The 24188-nt window shown below is 38.6% G+C and overlaps 1 protein-coding gene and 1 long non-coding RNA gene across 11 annotated transcripts in view; one reads left to right on the forward strand and one right to left on the reverse strand.

Annotated features, from left to right (window-relative positions):
- Positions 1–4491: 4491 nt before the first annotated feature.
- The window catches only part of PALLD (palladin, cytoskeletal associated protein), a 186345-nt gene continuing 166648 nt past the window's right edge, over positions 4492–24188 (reverse strand). For all 10 annotated transcript variants that reach the window (XM_086890292.1, XM_086890294.1, XM_086890293.1 and 7 more), the window contains 7 exons: positions 19586–19735; positions 15652–15746; positions 10491–10623; positions 9301–9508; positions 8424–8589; positions 7549–7682; positions 4492–6588 (listed from right to left, as the gene is read on the reverse strand). In XM_086890292.1, coding sequence (XP_086746418.1) covers positions 6416–6588; positions 7549–7682; positions 8424–8589; positions 9301–9508; positions 10491–10623; positions 15652–15746; positions 19586–19735 — 1059 coding nt within the window. In that variant the 3' untranslated portion in view covers positions 4492–6415. The remainder of the gene's footprint in view (positions 6589–7548; positions 7683–8423; positions 8590–9300; positions 9509–10490; positions 10624–15651; positions 15747–19585; positions 19736–24188) is intronic.
- LOC147653049 (uncharacterized) lies at positions 10529–11473 on the forward strand. The gene is made up of 2 exons (XR_015287194.1): positions 10529–10645; positions 11086–11473. It is a non-coding gene; the product is annotated as an uncharacterized LOC147653049 (long non-coding RNA).

Consider the following 24188-nt stretch of genomic DNA (forward strand, 5'->3'; position numbering starts at 1 on the left):
AAGATGATGGATTACTGTTGTTTCTTTTGCCCTAGGTAGGTCATTGGAGCCTTACTTCTGCTGTTCTCTAAAGAAGTACGTTTGTAACTTAGAATTTGCTGTCATGAACTCACTGTCATAACACAGTCTTCTCTTGCACTTGAGGCATTTATTGCAATTGGTGGGCTGGAGTGGGCTCTGAGCAACCTGGTCTAGTGGGAGGTGTCCCTGCCCATGGCAGACGGCTTGAAACTAGATAATCTTCAGGGTTCCTTCCAACACAAGCCATCTGTTGTTCTGAGATTATTGTCAGTAGAAGTTTGTAGCAGGACACATAAAATGTTCATGAGGTGGTTTTGGTTTAGGATTTTTTTACCATATTGCAGCTGTGTGGAGGAGCTCTGGCAGGGAAGAGTTTTTGCAGACTGTGGTAACAGATGTATATAATGTTGGCTGAGTTGGTGCATGCTGAGTTAGGGTTGTATCCCATGAAGAGATTTCACTGTGGCCTCCTGAGGGCAGTCTATCCTAAGGCATTACTATATTGGTAATGACTTGGTGAGTATTGTTTTAGGGAAGTGGAGTTGCCTGTGTAAATGCAAAGCTGGTGTCTGGCATCCCTGTTACTGGTTTTGTAAATCCAGTTCCATATATCCTGATCTGCTGGGCGTTGTAAGGCATGACTTCTAAAGATGGAAAGGATTTCCTACTGAGATCAGTGAAATCTAAATCCCAGCCTGCAAAATCTGTTTCATTGCTCTAAGACAAATTTTCCTACTTTTATGTGTTGCACACTGTGAGGTTGTATTGCATGACTCTGAAATGTATATTGCCTGTTGCAATTACGTGACTTTTTTCTCTGTACTTCATTTAAGTAAAGCAAATGGAAAAGGAACTCTTCAAGGCCAGGTGCACCCACTTGATTCAGTTAATCAGTGTTTGAAAAGACAGGTCAAGTGTAATTGTGGAGAGAAGTCATTGGGTGTGCTTAGTGCCTGAAGAAGAACTCTGCTAAGTCCCAAGTTATATTTTATTTTCATGCATGCATTGTGTTCAATTTCAGATCATATGCTAAAGGCTCCTTTTCGCTGTAGATGCATCTGTTAATAAAAAATGCTACCTGTACCTTGTCAGATATCTTTGGATCAGCATGACTATAAGGACAACTATTGTTTTTCTTTTTTATGTTAACAGCTCATATCTGTTAAGGTCTGGGATATATTTTGTTCATTGTATGTAACAAAATTGCCATTTTGAGTATGTCAGTATCAAATGCCATGAGACCACACCCAAGTAAAAGCCACCAGAGCTTACTTGGTATCATTACACTCACATTAGGGCAGTGTCAGTGGGAGCATGGGGGGCAGATGTCACTGAACAGATGGAGTTGTGTGGATGTTCCTCAACATTTCCCAGGCTGCTGGCTGATGGTACTGAGGTGCCCCTACACCTGTAGTGTGCTGATGGGTTTGGAATTGCTGTATGATTTTGAACAGTTTGTTTAAGAGTAACTGCAAATTGATTATATGGTATTGTTGAAGCCTTTTAGTAAGCAGTTTGATATTTTGTGAATTCTAACTTGCAAATCTCCCAGCTGGGTATTTCTAATGCTGGATGCATTAAACTACATGTTCCAGCTCTGTGCTGGAGGCTATACTGTCAACACCTGGATGCCAATGACCTGTTAAAAGCTCTCAGTTGCAGTGTTTTAATTCTGCTCCTCTCAATACGACCTTTTATCCTACTTTTTCAGATAGTTGGTAAATTTCTACTGAAAACTTCCCCAACTTCAAAGGAGTATAGTAATTTCTCTTGTTTTGTTTCAATGTCATTTAGTGTGCATGTGTGATTCTGGATGGTGAGATGTCCCTGCCAGCAGCAGACTGGAACCACATATATTCTATGCAGACTTTTGTAGCTCTGTTGTTGAAATGCATATATAGAACAGAGAGCAGCTGTAATTTTACGGTTCACCATAATTTTCAGGACACCAACATGAAGATATCCTTAATTTGCAATAGATTACAGGTACATTGCCTGTTGTATAGGAAGTCTTACCTTATTTTTAGCACCTTTTGCAGTAGCTCAGAAAGGTCCTGTTTGGCAGTCTGGGTTTTGTACCCTCAGTTGTCTACAAATACTCTGTGATGTCTGGGCCAAGAGTTGTCCAAAAAAAGCTTGACAATATGTTTCCCTGAAGCTGTTGTTAAACACACAGGAGAAAAGACCTACCATAATCCATTCGGTGTGAAGGGAGTTGTAGAGCTCCTTCTGTAAGTGTTGTAATCATTCTGTGCAATTGCCATGTACTGTTATTTTTTTTTTTCTGCTTTCTTGTTCTGCAGCTGTTTCTGGACCATTTATGCTACTACAGAACTAAAAAGTGATAGCAGTTACAAGACTTGGCCAATCCCCAGGGTAACCTGTTACACTGCAGTTGTCCTGTAAAGTACAAAATTTCTCCTTCTAGATGGTGTTGAACTGGAGTTCATCTGTATGGCTGCTGAAATCACTGCTGTACAGGTACTGCTGCTCGTTGTCTGGTTTTTTTGCTCTAGACACGACTGAGCATTATGTTCCAAACACATTTTTAGTAGAGATACAGTGCAGTATTAGATATTTTTATACTTTAATAATTTCTGTTAGGGAATGCAAAGTGGCTTAATTTTGAGTTAGAGTTGCAAGCTTTAAGACAATTCAAAGAATACTGTGTGCTGTTTGGAATACATTGTAAATTCCTTGGGGCAGGAGCTGTGTTTCCATCTGCCTGATGTGTTTTATGTGCTTGTATTTCTGTTCAAACAGAAAATCTGTGCAGAGGAAAGGCTGTTTCTTTTAGTTCAGGAGAATGAAATAAATGTCAGTAAATTCTATTCCTTGCATCTACATTTGAATGGTGAGGGAGTGAATTAGCCAATATGCATAATCCAAGCAGGCATTTCTAGTCCATGCATGAATTTATCTATAGTGCACAGTGTGAGTTTGGCAGCTGGATCATGCAGTCAGAGCATGCAGCTCATCCCCTCAGCATCATGGTGTGTTGGATAATGTGAGCTCATGAAGTACTTACATATGAAATCTGTTTGGGCTACTTGCAGAGGTGAGGATGTAGTGGTCCAGATGTGGGGGATCAAGGCATCTCTTGGCATACACACTAAGTGATTTAAAATAGACTTTGAAAGTGGTGCTGCAGAAAGAAACAATGATTTATAAGCTGGGGTTTCAAGTTGGACTGGTTTTGATCCTCAGCTGCCAGTTAGCTGTGATGCAAGCAAATTGTGAATGTTAACTAATTGTTGCTATTGCCTTAAAGCTGTAGGATAAGGGCACTGTGTGCTAAGCTGTAAACTATTCCACCAGCTGGAACAATCTTCATGCATGTGGAATTTTGCACCTCACTGTTGGTATTCTTGAAAGGTTTCTGTCGTCATCCTGATCGTTGTTGCATTGAGTCTTTGATTGCTGTGAATATGCTTGGACTAACAGATTCCTAAGTAATTTAAAGTCTTCCCATACCTGAGCTGGAAGTCTTGCAAAAAGTCCTATTTTTGGTCTTAAAATATGACAAAAAGTACACTCTCATCTTACTATCTGTCTTTGGACTATGTGGAAGAAGATTAAACTTCTGAAAGTTACTTTGATGCTTCCAAGAATTTTTGATTTTTGGCTTGAGAAGTTAATTTGCTTGTGCCACGCTTCTATCTCTGACTTTGTAAACCCAAACAGTCCCAGTAACTAAGTAACAGCACAGCTGAATGTTTTCATAAAAACAGCGTTGCTGCTTAGAGATGTGATTTACTACTTAAGTGTGTCTGTACATATATACAGAGGCAAAAAGTGATGATGACCTCATCTTCAGCAAGCTCAAAAAGCAGTCTGCTTTTTAGTCCCCAAGCCAAAGCCAAATGTACTGTGAACAGACACAACTGCAGTGACTTCAGTTGCAGTACTGCCATTAATGTCAGTGCTCACTTAATTGCTGACATAAGCCTGTTCGTAGTGATCAATGCTTGAAGTGTAAACCCAAAAGAAAAAATGGATAATCTTACATCTTTCCTGGTATCTTCACATTGATAAGAAGAAACTAGTTAATAGTCAGGATTTTGTAAGTAATTTTTAAAATTTTTTATATTGTCTTATTATCAGGTTCTTAAATTAATTTAACAATGCTCAGACCATGCCTTTTACTTAGAATCAGTTGTAAAGTGATGATGTATTGCAATTATTTGAAATACAAAACAAGACCTGCATGTATTCTAACCTATTTTAAAAAAAAAGTATCTTCCAGTACTTCTATTTGGCAAAAGTTTCTCAGAATTTATGAGTAATGTTCCTCTGTTCTGTTCAAATAAGAATTCCAGGTCACAGGCAGATTATTCTGATAAATTCTAGTAGTTTTTAGATGCTGCTTATAGGCTTCATTTAATCTGTATTAATAATATTTAAAATTTCCAAATCTTACACTTCAATGCTTGTACCAAAATAGTTATTAATCTTTACCAGAAGGAAAACTTTCTATTTGTGTAATATTTATTGATGTTAAACCCACATTATATCAGCACAACAGTCCAACGTAATGATAATACATTTTTATAAATACAAATAAAAGGTGGCAAAATAATGCTAGTGAAGCTAAATAAAAAAGTAAATTAGCATGTCACAGTTGAGGAAAATTTGGCAAAAGATATGACATACTTCTATAATAAAATCAGATTATTCCCACCTGACAGACTATGATGTTAATCTAGATTAACCATCCCCATCACTAGTCATATCCTGCACCAGAATAGTACTACCTTGTGTGCTAAAGTTTTATTAGTCACTAAAAAACAAAACAAACTTTGTGTACTTACAAAGCAATACACGTATAGCAGTAATGCAATATATGGTGTACACAATTACAAAATTTTTTTTTAAAAAAAAACAACAAACCCCTAAGTACAGGACTTCTGAATAAATGAACTGAGATAAAAGATTTCAACACTTTTATTATAAATAATGAAAGATACCATATATGTGCTTCATATAAGGAATACAGTGCTTTCCTTTCCTAGCAAAGTATTGTAGCTCGTACCATCAAACACTCATTTTCCTTGTCAGGCCTAGTAATTCTTCCATTCATTCTCCTTCCCTCCCCTTCAACTGAAATTCATTTGGTTCTAATTTAAAACTACCTAGTCAGGTGTGACTTAAGTGGGGCTCCACTTCCAAGTGGATTTGCCTTGCATTCTGTAAACAGCCTTCAAGCTTTTCACCTATGGTGCACAGACTTCACCCCTCTTTTAAAAGAGTTGACATTTGCCTGTGGTCAGGAGAAGGAAAAAATAAAATCAACCAGAGACATGTTAAGAAGAAAATACAAAAAGCAAGTTGGATTTTTTTGCCTGTTTTCATTTTCTACTTCCTCAGATTTGCAAAGCTATCACCTGTGGTGTATACTTGTCGCTTAAATCCATATTGCAGTTTCAACCCATTTTTCACTTACTATACATTTCTAAAATCCTCATCATATTATACAAGCTTTGAACAGTCAAACATCCCATACAAACACTCCCTATTTTTCAGCTCCCCTTAGAATTTCAGAGTCTTTAACGGGAGTATTACAAGGTTACACACTGCTGTCCAGAAATCCAGAGAGTTTCATCCTCTTGCCTAGTCCCCCTCCCACCCCTTGCAGTAGCTCACTGCAGTGGTTTATACTATCAGCATTTCTTCCCATCTAGTTACCATTGTGTAATCTGGAATAGATTGTTACTATGTGTCAACTCTTTGTTGTCCTGCAGAAGTAAAATTACTTCTGCTTAGACTCCACTGCTACATGTTTGTAAATAAGCCTCCTCCAAGATGACAAAAAGGAAAAACACAAATGAATTGCAAGTTAGGGTGTTGATGTCCATATAAACAGCATTGACAGAAAGTTGTTTTTTTTTTTTCATTGTTGAATAGAAAGCAGTTTGCAGAGATACAGCATTTGCTTACATTTCTTTTCCTTGTCCCTTCCTGTTTATTCTTAAAATATTGCACTTGTTCATTGTAGCTGTCAGAATGTGTAGCCATTTTAGAACTGTTGATAACCCTTGAAGAAAACATCTTGCACCATTAAGATTGTGTAGCATCCACCTACTGCTTACAAAGGTATGTAGTGAAGAATCTCTCTGATGCATTTTGGCCTCTATGAAAAGGAATATGAAGCAACATAGGTAAAGGAACTGGTGAGTGTGATTTGTTGTGCAATGTGTACATTTCTATTAATAATCTATCTATTCTTCTAATTTGGTATAATGAATAAGGAATATATGGTTACTGTGTTTGTTGTTTATCTTTTGTACATGAAGGTGTCTGCCCTTGCATAAAGTGACATAGGAGTATCATTGGTCAAGGCAATGGCTTTCAGTGTTTCTGCTTTGAGAGAAAATGGTGGAAGCAGCAGTTGAATCTACAGATCATCGCTCTCTACCAGGCCAGGCTGCATTGCCAGGTGGACTGGATTTGCTTCCGGCTGGAAAGCTGCTTTGATGTCTAGTCCTTGGTCACAGAGAGCAGCGTATCGGCTGGCTGAGGGCCGCACCTTCTTTGGCTTGGTCTGCTGAGGGGGTTGTTGCCACTGAGCTACAGATTAAAAAGGAAAGAAAAAGTGTTAACCTTCCTGAGCTGTGCATCTAAGTGTGCCAGATGCTCAGTCAACCCTCTGTGAAGGAGGTAGTAATTTCTGAGAAGCAGAAAACCATTATATCAAAGGTAAATTTGTTTAATTTCTTGGCATTGTTTTTTGTGTTTTTTTCTCGGCATCTAGTTTCACCTTCAAATGTGGTAAGTAAATATAAGAGTCTGTGTTACTTTTTGGCATTGTTTTCTAGATTTCTTTGTGCCACTGAGAAGGGTGACAGCAAAGGAGGTTGTTTCTGTGCACACCTGTTACAGTAACAGGCCTGTTCTAGGGTTAGTTGTTGCATATATGTTGCCATTGCCACCCCTTGCTGAAGAATGATGAGCCAAATCTCTTACAATTCCCACTTCCAGCACCACCCCAGAAACCATCCTTTATCAGTCTCTCCCCTTCCCCCCACCCTTAATTCTTGCTATGGGAAGACTGGTAAGAGACACTTCTTTAAGGAAACATTCACTATGGGTGGGGCTGCTTTGGAACAAACTGAGTAATTAAGCAGAAAGCCATAAAAACATGTACTACTCTTTTGGTAGCTGTCACAGGTGTATTACAGACTAATGTACAAAAGAAAACTAAAGGTTAAGGAAGTGCCAGCAAAACAATCATAATAATGATCCACAAAAATCATATGATCATGCTGTTATCTGTTGTTAATTAGTTATATTTAATGTACTAAGCAAAATCAGAAAGCATGCAAGCTTGTTTTGCTTTAGGTGTCTGAAAGATAGTGAAATATACTTTGACAGAGCATTTGTTGTCTTGAAGTAGATGTTTACTATTGAGGAGAAACTATAAACAAAAGAAAGAGAGACCAATGTAAACCATTCTGTGAACAACCCAAAACTTATAGAGCTATTGCTTTTAGGGGGATTAATATGATCATGAAAATTGAAACTACTTACTATAAACATCCAACCTGGCAGTGCAAGACACAATCCCAGCCTCATTCTTAGCTGAAACAGTGTACCAGCCAGCATCCTCCTTTGTAGCTCCCTGAATAAGCAGGCAAATGTAGCCGTAGTTATCCTGGTGCATGCTAATCAAAAGAAGAGTAGAAAATTACTATTTAAATCACAAACCAGTGTAGGCTATTTTAAAATTGCATTCTAAATCAACCCAATCTCAGTTACAGGTTGATTGTAGTTTAATTAAAATTTTAATTCAAATGGAACTTCCTCTGAAATGAGCAAGTAGAAAATAAAGGCTTGAGTATGCTTGACAATTTGGCAGTTTAATATCCTGTACTGAAAACTGAAAAAAACCCCACATGAAATAACTTTTCTTTCACAATTATGATTAAGACATCTGGACTAGCAGGATCACCAGATCTTACCCAGACTTTTTGTGGAAAGGGTAAAGAAACTCAAGGAAGATCTTAAAATATATAATACTGAATCTTAGTTGTTTAACTGTACAGCAGAATTATGAATCAGAGTTTCTGCTGAAAAGCACAGTGTTCCTTTGGAGCCTTGATTTTCACTAGCAAGTTTCTGTAGTCTTGATTCAGGAAGAGTAAAACTAGTTCTCCACTTGCTTAGAGTGCAAAGGTAATAGTGTAAGTCTAATGATGGAAAACAAGTAACATTTTATTTCTGGTTCAGCCACCAAGCTGGCTGCAAGTTTGAGTAAATGTCATAAATTATTACAATCACTAGTTAATATTTATGACATACCCTTTACACAAAATGTTCATGTGACCTTTTAGGTTTTTATTTGTTTAACAAGATAAATCATCATTGAAGTTACACATGGGGAGATTATTCTAAGCCAGTCTAACCTCACTCGGTCAGTGTTGTATGTGAGTGACTCATTCTCTTTCTTCCAAAATATCTGAGGAGATGGCTCCCCTGAGATTCGGCACTCCAGTCGCACTGGGAATCCCTCAGTCACACCTGTGTTTTGTAGCTTCTCTATAAACACAGGTGCTTTTTGTACTTCCTTAGCTGTGAAAATAAAGATTGCAATTATGTTGACATTTGTCTATGAAAACATAGCCTTTCTTTCAGCAGTGTGCTAAAAACAATTATGAAAGACCTAAGAGGCAGGAAATGTAAGTGTTGTCTTCATTAATCATGAAGTTCAGTCCTGGTTCCTCTGAAGAAAACAGTCCTATCACTATTTTAACAGGGGGAAAAGTGAATGCTAAAGAGCTGATTTTTTCCTAAAATAATTGAAAAGTAGAGCATGACAACTAGATAAACTGTCTGCACTATGCTTGGTAAAAAGTGCTTTCCCATATTCCACAAAAGCATGGACTTCTAACTGAAGAAGGACCTTCTCTACCATAAGTCTGCAGTGCCATTAGTCTGACATGCTGCGAAATGCACAAAGCATTCCCACTGGCTGCCTGGGGCTAGGCGTGGGTCTGCACGGATTGTCATTACAGAAAAAACATCTAGGGAAATACTCTGGTTTGTGGCTTCAAGGCCAGCAGCCCCCTTTTCATAACTCTGTGCACAGACATTACATGCCAGTCAACTTATGCCACAACATAACGTGAATATTTCACCTATAAATACACCATACTTCTGTTACTGCCAGGTTTCCTTTTCTTACCCTCCGCCCCCCCATGTGTCATTTGACGTCATTCATGTTTCATTTTTTCATGTTATCCTGGCAGTGCTCAGTCTGACAGTTTAGCATGAAGATGTTACCTGCAACAGTGAGCTCCAGGCTGAATGAATTTTCACCAGCTCGATTGCTGGCAATGCATGTGTAGATTCCAGCATCTCTGGATGTGACTGGTTCTATGATCAAGGAGTGCACCCCATTCTCACGCACCAACATTTTGTGAGAGCTGTCAGGGCGAATTGGTCTGCCGTTAAGTTGCCAGCTTAAGTCTGGAGTTGGTAATCCACTAACCTTGAGTGTAAAGAGAACAGTGGGAAATTTTTTTAGTCACATGAAACACTGGAGGAGTCCTGACTTGTTATTTCAGGGAAGTTTGGTTTGGTTTGCTACTGCAAGTGTACCAAAAGATTTAAAGATCCAATTCTGTCCTGATTTACACATTGAGTCAGTTGTAGTCATTTACTTACTTTCTGGCCAACTCCCTGAATTCCATGATGTCTTCTGGGCGCGACTGAAAAAAGATCAATGTGTAGATAGGCTAGAAGCTAAATAATAATACATTGCAAAACAAAAGGCAGGGTGACACCTTTTGTCTTTTTTATTGTTTGCTCTTCAGGTGGAATGAGAAGATAGTCCTTTCTAGATTAACTTATTTTTGGAAAACTTGCAGACAAAAAGATGTTAGCTGACTAACTACTGACCTCTGAAACTGCATTCCACTGAGGTGTGCCCTAGTGACAGCACCACCTACACAGCTTGGTCTGTGTGGACAAGTCTACACTCTTAAAAGCTGTGCCACTTGCTGTGGGGAGCTTGCTTCAGAGAAAACAGCTTCTCCCAAATAGGTCAGCATAAAGTAAACACAAGTCACACAAGCCTGAACTATTTCTGCTCAGCAGAGTCATAAATCAGGTTTATACTGTTTGAAACTTTTAACGGGGTTCAAAACTTAAGTAGTAAAAGGACTTAAAATGTAGAAACACATTGTCTTTTTATTGTCTTTTTTTGTGTGCTGCTTCCCTCCACACCCCAGCGTAGCTGAATTCTATAAATCAGTTTACTGTGAACTCTAAGGTTTGCCTGAAGCACTTTCATTGGAGGGGAGGCAAACTTTTATTGTCCACATACTCACTCATAAGCAATGAGATTAATTACCCTACTAACAGGCACTGAAACTGCCAATAGGCAAAACTGCTTTGAAAAGAAACCAATGTGGTTTTTGAGTCAGCTGATGTTATCAAAAGGCTGCTGCTACCCTTTGCATGACACTTGCCTTGCAGTCCATCCTGCATAGTTTTCCTTCTTGAACAGTCAGGTCTCCAGGAGCCTGCAGAAAATGAGGCCGGAAGAATCGTTCCTGAATTGGTTCATTTTCATCACCACTGTCCCTTGATCGAGATCGTGGTCTTAAAATAACATGAAATAAAGGTAAATTATTTTTTTTTCTCTGCTAAATCAGAAGAACCATAATCACTTATAAGACTGGTTTAAATTTTAAACCACTTCTTTGACTAATATTGTAATCACCCCATATTTACACACATGCACTGGTAGCATTTGGCCCAGACTGAGTTAATCATGACACTGCAGTTATTTGATTACTTTCATTTAATTCACATGTTGTGACAAACTATGACCTATAAAACAACATTGCTGTAGAATAATAGCTTGTAATGTTAATGAATTTTATGAATGACAGTATTTTTGTTTCATCTTTAAATCACTGAAATACAGATAAAACAAACTGACAGGCCTTAGCATGTAGCTTCAGTTCCCCATGTCTAGTGTTCTGTGTATTTAATCCCCTCACTGCTGCTGATTACACCAGAAAGTACATGGAATGTTAATTAATCATGGTTCCCTTTCAGCAAATAACAGCAGCTAAAAGCTAGCTCATCTCAATTGACAAGAGAACTTTCACATCAGACTTGTCTTCTCTTTTTCTGCACTAGTGAAGACTATACAGAAAATTCTGTGTATTGAATGGCTGTGGATATATTTATTCCTCATTTAACAGTTTTTTTGTATGACAGACTCCTGAACATTTTCAATGCCACCAAATTGTGGAACTGAAACAATGAGATTTCAATTGTGAGCAATAGGGAGAATAACTTTGGTTGCTGGTTTTTTTGTGTTTTTTTGGGGGGTTTTTTGGGGTTTTTTTGTTGTTGTTTTTAATATTTTTTTAATATTTTAAAAATAATTTTAATAAAGGTATCATAAACAGTTTGATAAATAATAAAAAGGAAAGAAAAATAACTCCTGTTTCCATACACAGTATCAAGCACCTTAAGATTCCACGACATCATTTAATCCATTTTCAGCATTTGCTATTCTTGCCTGTTAATTTAATCCATCAAACCTTTTTTTTAAGTGGTTCCTCATTTAACTACATTTTTGTTTCCACTGAAATTAGATTATTCCATTTGTGTGATTTAGTAATCAAAAAATCTTGAAACAAAATTGTATGTCCACTTTTGTCCTTGCCTGATCAGCTCCAATGGGTTCCATTCTGGAGCCAGCTGCTGCCCACAGTAACATCCCGTGTAAAAGAGAGGAGCTACTCAAATATCCTCCAAAGACCACTTTTATCAATAACACATTACAGTGAATTTCTCTTCTTTGAATCCCACATGATGTTAATTTTTGCCAGTGTTTCTGTTTTGGCCGCTGTTTGTAGTGTCTCTGCTGCAGTACAGGTGCCCATATACATTTTCTACTCCCCAAGGTAATTTCTCCAGGTTAAAATAATTCACAACAAAAAAGAGCCTAAAACCCTCAATGTTTACATTTTGAAAACAAGATGCTGTACTGCTGCATGGAAGGTAAACACTCCATCTGCACGCTCTGCTCCACTGAAGCTGCAGTTTAATTAGAGTTGCTTGAATTTTATTTATTTTGCCTTTCTCTGTTGTTGCCCTTTTCTCTGCTATTGCTGCGCTTGACTTCACAAGCATCACCTGTGCTATGTATTCTCTCTTAATGATCATAACAGTTTCCCGACAGCTGTAACTAAGGGCAAATGGAAGAGCTGGGGGGGCTTGTGTAGATATCCATTCCATACTGCTTAATAATGTATGTCTGGATACTGAATTGGGGAACACAGACTGACATCCCTGCACACACTAAGAGCTCATGTAACTATTCAGGTACCTAAATCCATGTCTGAAGCACCTCACAGTTTTTGCCACTTGAACATGTCTAAAGCTACTTCAGTAGGTCCAACACTGCTGCTCATAAGCAACTCTGATCAGTTTCAGAGGCATGGATGCCTTGTGCTGGTAGATGGGATGGCAGATGGAGAGCAATAGGGAACAAGTGTACTGATGTTTGGTAATGAGTTCTTCAAGACTGACTAGAAATGATAGTATCTAGTCAAGTGGGTGCTGCACAGAGCAAGCAACCTGAGCAAAATCTGCCTCCACGTTATTGACAAGCATCCTGTTGATAAGCTGCCAACAAAGTACAAGTAACTGGTGCTTCATAAAGTTTTGCGAAGCTGCCAAACAGGTGACTGGCACCACAGGAGTGTGAAAGCCACCATCTCATTGCTGCAGCTGCAGGAAAAGGCAGCACTAGTCTAAACTGGTAAATGTGTGGGGGGGGAATTTATGCTAAAAAAAAATGGAAAACAAAGAAGTTAAGAATTTGTGACCACAGATGTTGCATTTCTTTTTTCCTCTTTGTAAGTTCACCCTAAAATCAGACTCTCTTTTAAGCCTTTGCCTTGAAAGGTGAAACTAGAGTAATTTCAATTCTAAAATATTTTGTGGTTTTAAAATATAATGAAATTATTAGAGCCAAGTAGCTTCAGATGTCTAGCAGTGACAAAAAGACTGGAATAACTCTTGGATTCATTGTGTGCTCTTCGGAGTTGCAGTGCAGACATCACAGTGCAGAGATTAGTTATCAGCAGAACGGACATCATGTACTAAATGTGTCCAGGGGAGACTCCACGGGTTGGTATGGTACAATGCACTGGGAATTTCAGTGAGCAAGAAGATGAAGAAAACTTTATGACTGACCATATGGTAACGATCACTAATTTGGAATATAGGAGATTAAGTTCAAATTAATCCCCTAATTGAGAGCAAGGTGATAGGAATATTTAGTTTTTAAATCTTCTTTAAATCTCATGCATTTTAAGATTATTTTCTCATGCATTTTAAATTTGAGGCTGCGGCTGCCATGCTTAGGTGACACAATGTTTTTGAACACCTTGTCATCTAAGGGATTGAGTCCAAGCTTTGTACACATCAGAAAATTCAAGTAGCCACCCATATCAAGTGATGTTAAGAAAGTGATGTTTGTCAGCTAAGCAAATTTCAGAAAAGTATATTAAGAATGAAATAAAACCCCAGAGTTCTGCCAGAACACATTCTGTAAGAGATGAAATGTATTTCAGAAAAAAAGCCTGTCAATAGTGTAACAAGTCATAAAGTTCATTAAGCTAATAATTACACTCGTAATAAAAGAAGCAAACTGTTTTGTTACTCTCAAGCAGAAAAGCTTATAGAAAGGATACTGTAATACCATAGGAATATTACTTATCAAAAGTCAATGGCAACAGACATGACAAATACCATAGTATATGGGGGAACAGTAATTTGGGATATTACATTAGAAAAGCCAATGGCAAGAGTCTCTTAGGAAGGTTTTATGTGCTTCCATTTTATCAGTCTTGTGTGAACTCTCTGGTGGGAGTAGTACGAACTGTCACTAAACTAGATTCTGTGCTGAATGCTTACAGAAACTGCTCTTCCAGAGCAAAGATAATGGCGTAAGCCCTTCTCATGGTAATTTTACAGGAAATAAGAATCCCCAATAATTGCCCTAATTTTAATTAAACTGCTGTACAGAAATCCCTTATTTATAATTCACTACTCACTGAACACCCAACCCAAAGCAATAGCAGCTACTTGAGTGCCTGTCTCCATTAGAAAATAAAATACCAGCCAGAAGCAGCCTTGGACTTTGAATGCATTTGGAGAGATTGGAAAGAGCCTCCTCTATTACTACCTGAGGGTTCTGTCCATCACAGAGAGAGAGACGCACATTTTATCCTTCAGGACTGCAGGAGTGGCAGCTGCTTGATGCTTTCACCCCTACCTGTCTTCCCATTGTCTTTGCTTTTAAAGGTCTTTCCCCTTTGTAACCCCATGTGCACTGACTCATTCAGCTGAAGCTTGATTCTACATTTTCCCTTTTTTCCTTTTCCCATGGACTTTCCATTTTTATCCATTATCTGAAGGTGCATTAGTGACTGGACAGGCTACACCAGGTGGTCCCAAACTTTTCTGTGCTGTTCACACAGTGCAGCCTGGCAGGATATTCCCCTCCAGAGGCACTCTGAGCTTTAGGCTTAACACAAAGGGTGTCACACTGCAGAGGGAGCTGGTGGCCATCTCAGAGAAATGCTGGGAAATGCTTTCAGGGTTGCAGTTTGTTCCATGTAGGAATAAGACTGACAAGATCTTTTAACCAACCAGCCTCACTTCCAAGTACTTTATAGCTACCAGAAGGGGGAAGAGAGCCTGTTTTATATGCAGCAGTTCTACATCACACACTAGTACCAGTACTGTTATAGAAATCCTTTCCTGGTTGTACACTGACTGTGTAATTACTTGTACTCTGTATATTAATTGGGTAATATTGAGATTATATGGCTGTTGGAACCATTAAGCAAAGCACATGCCTCATTACAGTAGAGTCCAGAAACCAGAGCCCTCACAGTCCCTTGAAAACAGTTCTGGTACCAAAAATCATTTTTTTTTGTATCATCTAAAGCTGTCTTAGTTGTGCTAAACAGCCTCATAAATGCTTTGGGCAAAGAAAAAAAAATATTTGAAGGGAAAATTCCCTTATATGGCCCAAAAACCTAACCCATAGCTTCATATGGGAATAATGGTAAACTCACCAAAGATAAGTATAATACTTGATATCTGACTCATAATTCCTTCTAACTGAACTGAAACTGAACTGAAATATTAAATACTGAAATACTAAAATATTTCTAATATAAATCTGATAAATCTCTTTGGCATGCAGTTATTAAATGAACACTTCCTAGAAGCTGCAGAAGTTGGAGGTTCCTGGTAGAATCCTAATCACATGAAATATTTTTAAAAATCCTAAGTGACAAGAGCCTTCCCAACAACTGATAGTGTAATTTGAGATACAGAGTAACTAGTGAACACCACAGAAAAAGGATGAGGAGACAGGGAAATTTAAAGATATTTAAAAGTCATGTCATTTCAGAGGTTGCTTATACTTCTGAGTGTGCAAGTTCTGCAGCAATTTTCAGACAGCAGAGGTCACATTTCTTCCTGAATGCCATGCCTTTAACTTATCTGCTTACCTCACATTCTTTACCTTACCCCAGTTATTCTGCAAAATCCATATTATTAAAAGAAAAAAAAAAAAGCATCAAATACCTTCTTATGTGAGGCTGACCTGAAGGTGACCAAGGACTGCGGCCTCTTTGATTTACAGCTTGAACCATGAGCCTGCCTGTGCAACTTACTCTGCCCTGTTAGGATGATAGAAAGAAGGAACATTAAAAGACTTAAAATATGTTATAATAAACGTTCAACCTGATCTGTTCTTTTTTTTTTTGCCTACCCATTTTATTAGCTTCCAATCTAACACAGAACAGACTAGAATGACTGTGACTATAATACTTGGTTTTTTGTTTAAATAAAAGACTGCTAATACCACTGGCAATGAAGTTCTCATTGACTGTTATTGATGTGGGCAGTTTTCTGTGTGGCACGTGAGCAGAATGACAAGTTCAAGGTCCTGAAGATGGCCCATGAGGACTGTTGGCAGTAAACAGCAGAGCAGCTGCCTCCAAAGTGGATTGCTCTACTTGATCTGGTGGGCCCACAACTCAAAAAAAACCTCATTAATGTGAAAACCAAAATAATTTGACAGGTACTTAACAGGTCCTCTCTGCAGAGTGAACCTGGTTTGAGGAATTGCACCGAAAGGCACAGCTCTGCTAATGGACATTGGTGATAATTCAGGTTATTTTCAATGAATGTAAACACAGCTCTGGTGTATTTGGTCCCTTTTTTTTCTTTTACTTTGTGTTTTAGAAGACAGGTTCTAAAGCACAAGCACTAGTCCTAACAGATTTGGGATGGAACTGCCCTGTAAGGTTGGTGGTGCTCTGCCCCCTGGGCTAGTAGCAGTAAGGCAACATCCACATCAGCTTTGCAGTGTATTTCAGCTCTAAGCTGTGAGTTCCACACTCAAGTCTGTCAGCACAAAAGCAACAAATATTTTTATCACAGTATTTTTGGGGTTGCAAATAGCTGTTTTTAAAGAACTGTTCAAAGCCCATCAAAAAACAATTTCACTGGGCTCACAAGAAGCCTTCAAATAGCAACAACTTTTGTGTTCACTTAAAAATGAAGTCTGTGTTCCACTTCTATTCCCATGACCCATTTAGCCCTCAAGAAAAATCCCTGCATTAAAATAAGCCATTGTGCAAGACCCACAGCAATTCCTTATGTAAAAGCTTTATTTTTCCCCTCGTGTTACAAGATCATTAAAGACATCTGGAACAAATGGATTTCTATTTTGGTTACCACTACATATTAATATTTTTCTGGCAGGTGATGAATACACATAGTTTGGGATCATTTCTGCATATCTCAATACATGATGGTGTCACAAATGGAAACACAAAGCGCAGTAAGGGAAATTCACAAAGGGAATTTGGATAGTGAAGATTAGGAATGATAGCAGGAAACCAAAGATTTCAGAAAAGTCACAGGATGAAGAGGAAGGAAGACATGAGTGGGAAGTAATTAATGAGACGATGTCCTAGAAACTAAGGGAACTCCAGCCCGAGGACTGTGGGTGTGTAATGCAAAGAAGCAGAGAGAGATTGGGATAAAAAGAAAGGTGAAAATAAGAACTTGATGAGAGCCCATAGAGCTCAGTTAAGGGATATCTTCAAACTAAAGGCCTGAACCAGGCAAGGTTTTGTGTTTGTCTAGGCCCTGGGTCCATTTGCTCTGGATTAACTTCTATAGCAAATTTTACAACAAACCCCAGTGGTGTGTCAGAACTTTAATTCTGACTCTTAAGTAAAGCTTGCTGCACTTTACACCATGGGCAATGGGGCCTGCGGTGTTAACGACCATGAATGATCTCCAGGGTCTGTCAACAAGGCATTTTACAACATAAATCCTATTATGTTAGCCCAGGTCATGAGATGGCATGAACTGGCAGAGCTTTAATGAACTGAATCCTTTGCTTTAAAAGAACCAATTTCTATCAGCTGAGAACACATCTTTTGCTTTAGAGTTTGGTGATTCCAATAGCAATGATCAAACACAGCAACAACTTAGCAAATATCTACCAGTCCATCGGAGTTCTGATGTGAGCTCCCTTATATTGACGTACTTCGCTTTCTTAAGGAATGGTTGCCAAATTTGCCTAAGTTTGTGATAGCTTTGAGACGTGGACAACTTTCCATTAGAATTGAGAAGACTTTGCCAAGATTATTTCCACTCAGGATGACTTAAAAGAATTGGAATCCAGATCTTTGAGTGTGAAAGGCTAGTACATTAACTCACAGCCCTTCTTTGCCTCCATTGTACTGTTAAATGCATAGTAAAAGCAAGCAAATAGTGGAAGAGATAAGTATGTTTGCTTGGGAATTACACTGTAAAAAAGAGAATAGAATGGGCTTGGTGAAACACAGATGTTTTGTTTAGGGGAGCCAGAGGAAGATGCTTCTGGTTCTTCTCCAAAGAGGGGAAAAAAGCAAAAGCACAGAATTTTATCATTTAACAAAGCTGCTTTTTCAAGCTCCAAGCTGGGAACTGCACAAACCCAGCTCATTTTAGTACATCCAAAAACTCACTAACAAAGTAGTGCCATCAATGACCAGAACTGGTAACCTGGGTCACTCTTGTGCCATTGAATGAGCATTATCCAGAACAACAAATGCTCCAAAGGAGGCTGTAAATATTCAGGGACAGAGTACAGTGCCCAAACACAAAGGCAGTTTGTTCACCAAGTTCTCCAAGATTTTGGATCACACGGTAACACTACACAGTGAAATTCTGTGCATGCATTGAGACAACACTTAGAGGAAGATAAACAGGAACCGTTTCTTACCTTGAGCATGCATGTATTTTTAAACCTGTTGTGAAATTTCACAGTTTAAATGGTAACAAGTATTGTAACAATGTCATCTATGTGTAAAAGCTCCCAGCTTGAACAATTCCATAGCCTTATGAGATTTCATAAGTATTTATTTTAGTTATATATGTAGAAATAATAGTTAAACCACCCATATTTAAGCGCTTCAGTTCATAGAATCTACCCAAAAGCTGCTCTGTGTGTTGCCCTTGTGTGCAACCCCTTATATTCACAAGCCCTCTGCAGTATGAGCAGGACTGACAAGCTGAAGAGTGAGACAAAAATGGCAGTGTCATGCTGAGTAACCTAGCAACGTGCAAAACAGAGCACAACACTCCTGCTTAGATTAAACTCTGTCTCAGTGATACAGTTTGTTATTCTACAGTGCAATTCTCCTTGCAGGCCTAGTATTGGCAAGATATTTGGCACTGCACAAGAAAATAATTCATTACATCCCAAAAGTTATGTTACTACTTTGGTTTCTCACAGGCAACTCTCTCCCCTCAATTTGCTGTGGTGTGGGAAAAGTAGATTGAAAAAGCTGCTTCCATAGGATGAATGACCTGTAAGTTTGGCTATGTCTAATGAACTGGTGGGTTTCTGCTGTGTACCCTCAGCTCTTGTATTAAATCTGCAAAGAAAAAATGGCATTGCTAAACCAGTAACACTGTGTTTCAGAAAAGCACTGTTTAAGATCGACACAGGACTGCTACATAATATGATAGATTTTTTTTTGCCTTACAGACTTGCAATCTGCCTAATGTAAGCAGGTTGAGGTGTGACATACTCCCACTAATTTCAAAAATGGGCCTCAGTCAGTGAGTAGGGTCAACAAAAGAAAGTTAAATTGCTGGACTGGTACTTCTGCTGGTAAATTGGATCTTTTTCTCCCTTTATATATACGTGCTATTCATGCTCAGTTATAATACTGAAATGTTATCAGCTGAAACAACTAGTGGAAGAGTAATTAAAAAATGACACCACTCCCCCTGAAACCTCAAACCATAGGAAAAAAACTACTGTTGAGTTGCTAATCTCTTGGAGATAAAAAAGTCCCACCCTACTGATGCAAGATGAAAACAGAAATCTAACTTGCATACTTTATGGTGACTTCATCATTTAATTAAAACATGCATATGTGAGATGAGATAGATTTCTGAAGATTTATGTCCAGAAGGATGTTTGCTCTGGAGCCAAACCTTCATTTACCTGTGGGTTAGCAGCCATAATAGTGTAATTCCCATCATCATCCAGGGTGGAGGCTGCAGTATGCAGTGAGCAAGTTCCATCAGGTTCTCTTTGAATTCGGTAGTGATCACTTCGTTTAGAAATTTGCTTCCCATCTTTAAACCAATAAATCTGCAGAGAGAAAACAAAGCACAGCTGGTAAGAGGTGGGTGCTCATTGTCATAATTTCTCATTTAATAGCACTAACAAATTTAACTGCTGAAGAACTCTCTGGTAAGTAGTAAAAGAAAACTGCTTTGATCAGCTCCTCTTTCTATGAGCCACTTTCATGAACAGTTACAAGATTATCAGCGGACCAAAGAGAAACAACAGCCTGAACATTTTCCAACAAAATGTTCAGGTGCATAAGGGCTGAACATTTCAAGAACTGAAACTAAATGTCATTACAAAGAAAAGATTACTAATTTCAGAGATTAATAATTTTATGTTTATTTTGCTTAAAGCTGGAGAAGTTGTAGAAAAAAACTTGAGAATGCTTTTGGTCTCTTTTCAGAAAATAAAAACAGATGAAAAACCCAAGATAATGATAGGCTTAATTAATTCAATGATGAATAAAATAGAAGCAATGATCTCACTGTTCAAACACCCGTTTTGTCTCATATCCATTACGCTGACTGGACTGGACCAAAATGCCAGAGGGGATAGAGCTGCTCCCGCTGGCAGTGAGCAGCTCAGTGTGTGGAGGGGCCAGCTCAGTGTAACGACATGATTGAAACTAACAATGTCACCCCGGTGTGACAGGCCAGCTACGCAAGTGGACAGCTTTGCAAAGTAATAGGAAATACTTCAAAGCAAAGCAGCACATCGACATCCGTTAATAACTGCATGCCAACACCAGCACAGTTCCAAGCTGCACAGAACAGTTACATTGGCTATCAAACAGAGGGCTTTTCCAGTACTTTTGATACATAATTCTATTCTCTGGCTGACCCAAGATATACTTTCAGTGAGCCAAAAAAATGATGTATGCAGGATAATATCTTACAGTAATCCATGAATTACACACACAAAAAATGTATTTTTAGTGCCTCAAACTTGAAGGGAAAAAAAAATTGACCTGGCTTTCAGGATTTAAAAAAAATATTATAATAATAAAGTAAAATCCCAAACTGATAACTGCTGGAATCAAAAGTAAATGTTGTGTGTGCATGAACACACACAGAGGAATATCTGAAAAATGTTATCCTAGGAAAGCTGTACTCAGCTGCCCAAACCCTTATTTAAGTAGAACATTATTTACTGGTCGTTTCTGAAGGGTGTACTACACATAACATCGTGCTCAGCATTTGAGACACTTGTGCCTACACCACTGTTACTAGTGCAGATACCTACACCATTTTTACGAGGCCAACTCATTCAAAGTACAGCTGTATTTGACCTGGTCCTGCTGGGACTATTTAGCATGAGAAAAACACACACATTTTGCTCAGACTCATTCTTGAAGTGGAAATTTAGGGCTTAAGAGTGAAGAAAGGGTACTGACTCTCTAGTAAAAAATGAAGTGACAAAGCAATGTGCAATTCCATTCCTGATAGAGTTTAATCTGCTGGGTTCTTCATATGTGCCAACATTTCAAAGCTTAAAATTCACTCACCTGGGGGAAAGTTAAGGATATACTTTTGAATTTCACAAAAAAGAATGGAGATTTTTTTTTTGTGAAAATGAGTGGAAGTTTTCCTTAAAAATTTATTACTGTGTATGATTTTTAAATTAAAAGCATTGTGCGTAAGTTGAAATGATTTCATTTCCTCAATAGCTGGTTATGCTTGTTTCCCATTTCATCTGTCAGCAGCCTTGCAGAGACTCTGTGGCCTGAACAAAAGATTTAGTCATGTCTTCTTGTCTGCTGACAGAGCACTTACTGGAGATATAGGAGATATTTGATCACTTATATACACATGCTAATGGGTGCTAAAGCAACCTTGCTGCAAAAAATGAGTTTTAACTTGCATGCTTTACATGTGTCATGATGTTGCCTGGAAATCTACTGCATTAAGTAGTAACTAATAACAGTACACTTATTAGAAGTATCAGGAGACATGCATGGAAATACACACAAATATTAACTGAACCAGCTATCCAAACATCATGTATATGTTGTCCAAAACTTATTTCAACTAACTTTAAAAGCATTTGCATCCCACGTGAGTAGTAAATTCTTAATATTACCTTTATCTGACATGGAGTTAATAAGTAAAACACTACCACTGCAGGAGACAATGGCCCTTGCAGTGAAGTATTTTCTTTCTAGGATAAATTTTAATAAATGTACCATTAAACTACATAGGCACTGAACACTGCATCTGGATTACTTTTATTTGCACCAAATTTTCAGAAACCAGTGTGTAATGACTAGGAATACAATGGCACACACAGTACAAAGGGAGGGTTTGATCTTGGGCAACAGAGGCATTTTTAATCACCCAAGAATTATATTCAGCCATGTGAAGAGTGCTCAGTATGAGATTTATATAACATTTGTTTCTCAATTAACCTCTTGTATGGCATTGTCTAAATTCTGAGGAGAAATAATCTCTTAAAAAGAAGTATTCCATAGTCCCTCCTGTAGCACCACAGGTTTCTCATTTTGGTGAGAAAATAGTTTTACATTACACCAAAGGTTAGAAGAAAGAGTAGGCTCAGATTTAAAAAGTCATATATGAAGACAGAATTTGCACATCAGTATTCAATTTACATGGCATGTTCAGGGGAAAAAATAATCAAGCCAATAACTCTGCTTAGAAAAATCCCTTGTAATGAATGCCAGATTTTAGAAACACTACAGTCTTTCCCAAAACCATTCCTTGGCAGACCTGACAGAATACTTAGAAGGGAGGAGCTTCAAGTTAGTAAATTATTTCCAGCTTTTCATTTGCCAAAGTAAAAAATTTATTCACAAGCAACACTTCCAGCTTCAACAAATGACAGCAGAAGGGCAGCCCTCAGCCATTGAGCTTTTCAAAACTGCTGTCTTGGAATGCTCTGGCAGATGAGGGGCCTCGGACATTTGCGAAGCCTGGCTAACAAGTAGCCATACAACAGGACTGATATTGGCTCCATCCCAAGCAACTTAACAAATTACACAAAGCATCTGCGAGTGAATGGAACAAAGGGCCAGAGTTCCAGGTGCAAGAGCAAATCACTTCTTCGTGTGCACGCTTTGACACTGCAGGGAAACAGAACATCGCTGTGAATCACAGGGCATTCACATCAGATGCTCCTCTGTAAGGGCGTGCTTTAGGGGAAGTACTAGGAATGCGGTTTCTCGGCTGTGCAATCCTTATCCGCCCAGTGAGAGAAAGGAGACATCCCCTTTCATCTGTCTTAAATCAGATAGAGAAACTACACCTTAATTGGAAACTGTGGAAATTAGGGAATGGTGAAGTTGACTAAGGCTGACTCATAATAGGTCATCTAGCAACTTAGTCATAAGCCTCAGGCAGAAAGAGTATCTCTGCACACACTGCACTTCTGTCAGCAATAGACCCATTTGCATTCCACCCTTGTTCAGCAAAACAGACTCTTGCCTACGGTCATCTCAGAATGCTAAACATGAAAAGTTTGGTTTCAGTCAGACTGGGCTTATCTTCTCAGTGTGTGTGTCTTCAGTTTGAAGCAGGAGTGCTTTTTAGATAGAAGTATACTGATCAACCCCACTTTGCAGTGGTTCACATAATGTTGTGCTCTTGGAGCACAGAACTGGATTCCTTTCAGATGAAACTAAGCCAAAAAATGTGCTCCAAGAACTCATCAAATGTGCATCTGCTTCAGTCTGTGGGACGAGATTAGAGCTAGTGTGGAGTAAAACCTTCTGACGTGTGCAGGGATAGATGTCTCATTCTAGGGATTTTCTTCTTCTGGTCTGCACTCTTTGCTGATGTAGATGAAGCCTTAGTTCTCTGTTTCTCTTCCTCTGCTACCTCATAAAGTCCTTTTTTTAAAAATTAACAGCTGGTACAGTATCATACACATATCATTGGGCATGTAAAGCTACTTCCATTTATCTCTATTTGAAATCGTAAGTACCCGTAAAGCTTACACTAGGTGAGAGATTTGGATGTGAGTGCTTCCATGAAGCTCTTATGGAACAGATAGGGCATCTTTTGATCTTGTCTGAGAGAGCCCCTGTCCACGAGAGGTCACTGTGAGAGCTGTGAGGACCTCACGGGGAAGACACTGGCTTTGCCAGGGACTTGAAGAAGCTGCTGCCATTTGCCTGAGGCACAATCAGTCAGTTGATTGCCAAGTAATTTTTGAAATGGTTGTATGCAACCTCCCCAAGGAGGGCATTCTTCCAAACTACTGACATCACGCAACTGGTACTTTTACGTTTGCTAGAAGGAAATACTTCCCAAGCCCAAGCCTCCCTCAGAAGTTCATCACTAAAACCTCACAATCATGTCTCATCTTGCTGCTGGGATATATGGAAGCTTATGGTATTTTATTACGCCTTCTCCTACATTCCAGTAAAACCTAGTCTTGCTAGTGTGTGTAGATGCTGAGGAATGAGAGATACCATGCTGGCTTCTGAATTAGAACCCACAGATTTTTGCATTAGCATGTT

This window comes from Cyanistes caeruleus, chromosome 5, assembly GCF_971803275.1.
Source record: "Cyanistes caeruleus chromosome 5, bCyaCae1.hap1.1, whole genome shotgun sequence".
Classification (NCBI taxonomy): domain Eukaryota; kingdom Metazoa; phylum Chordata; class Aves; order Passeriformes; family Paridae; genus Cyanistes; species Cyanistes caeruleus.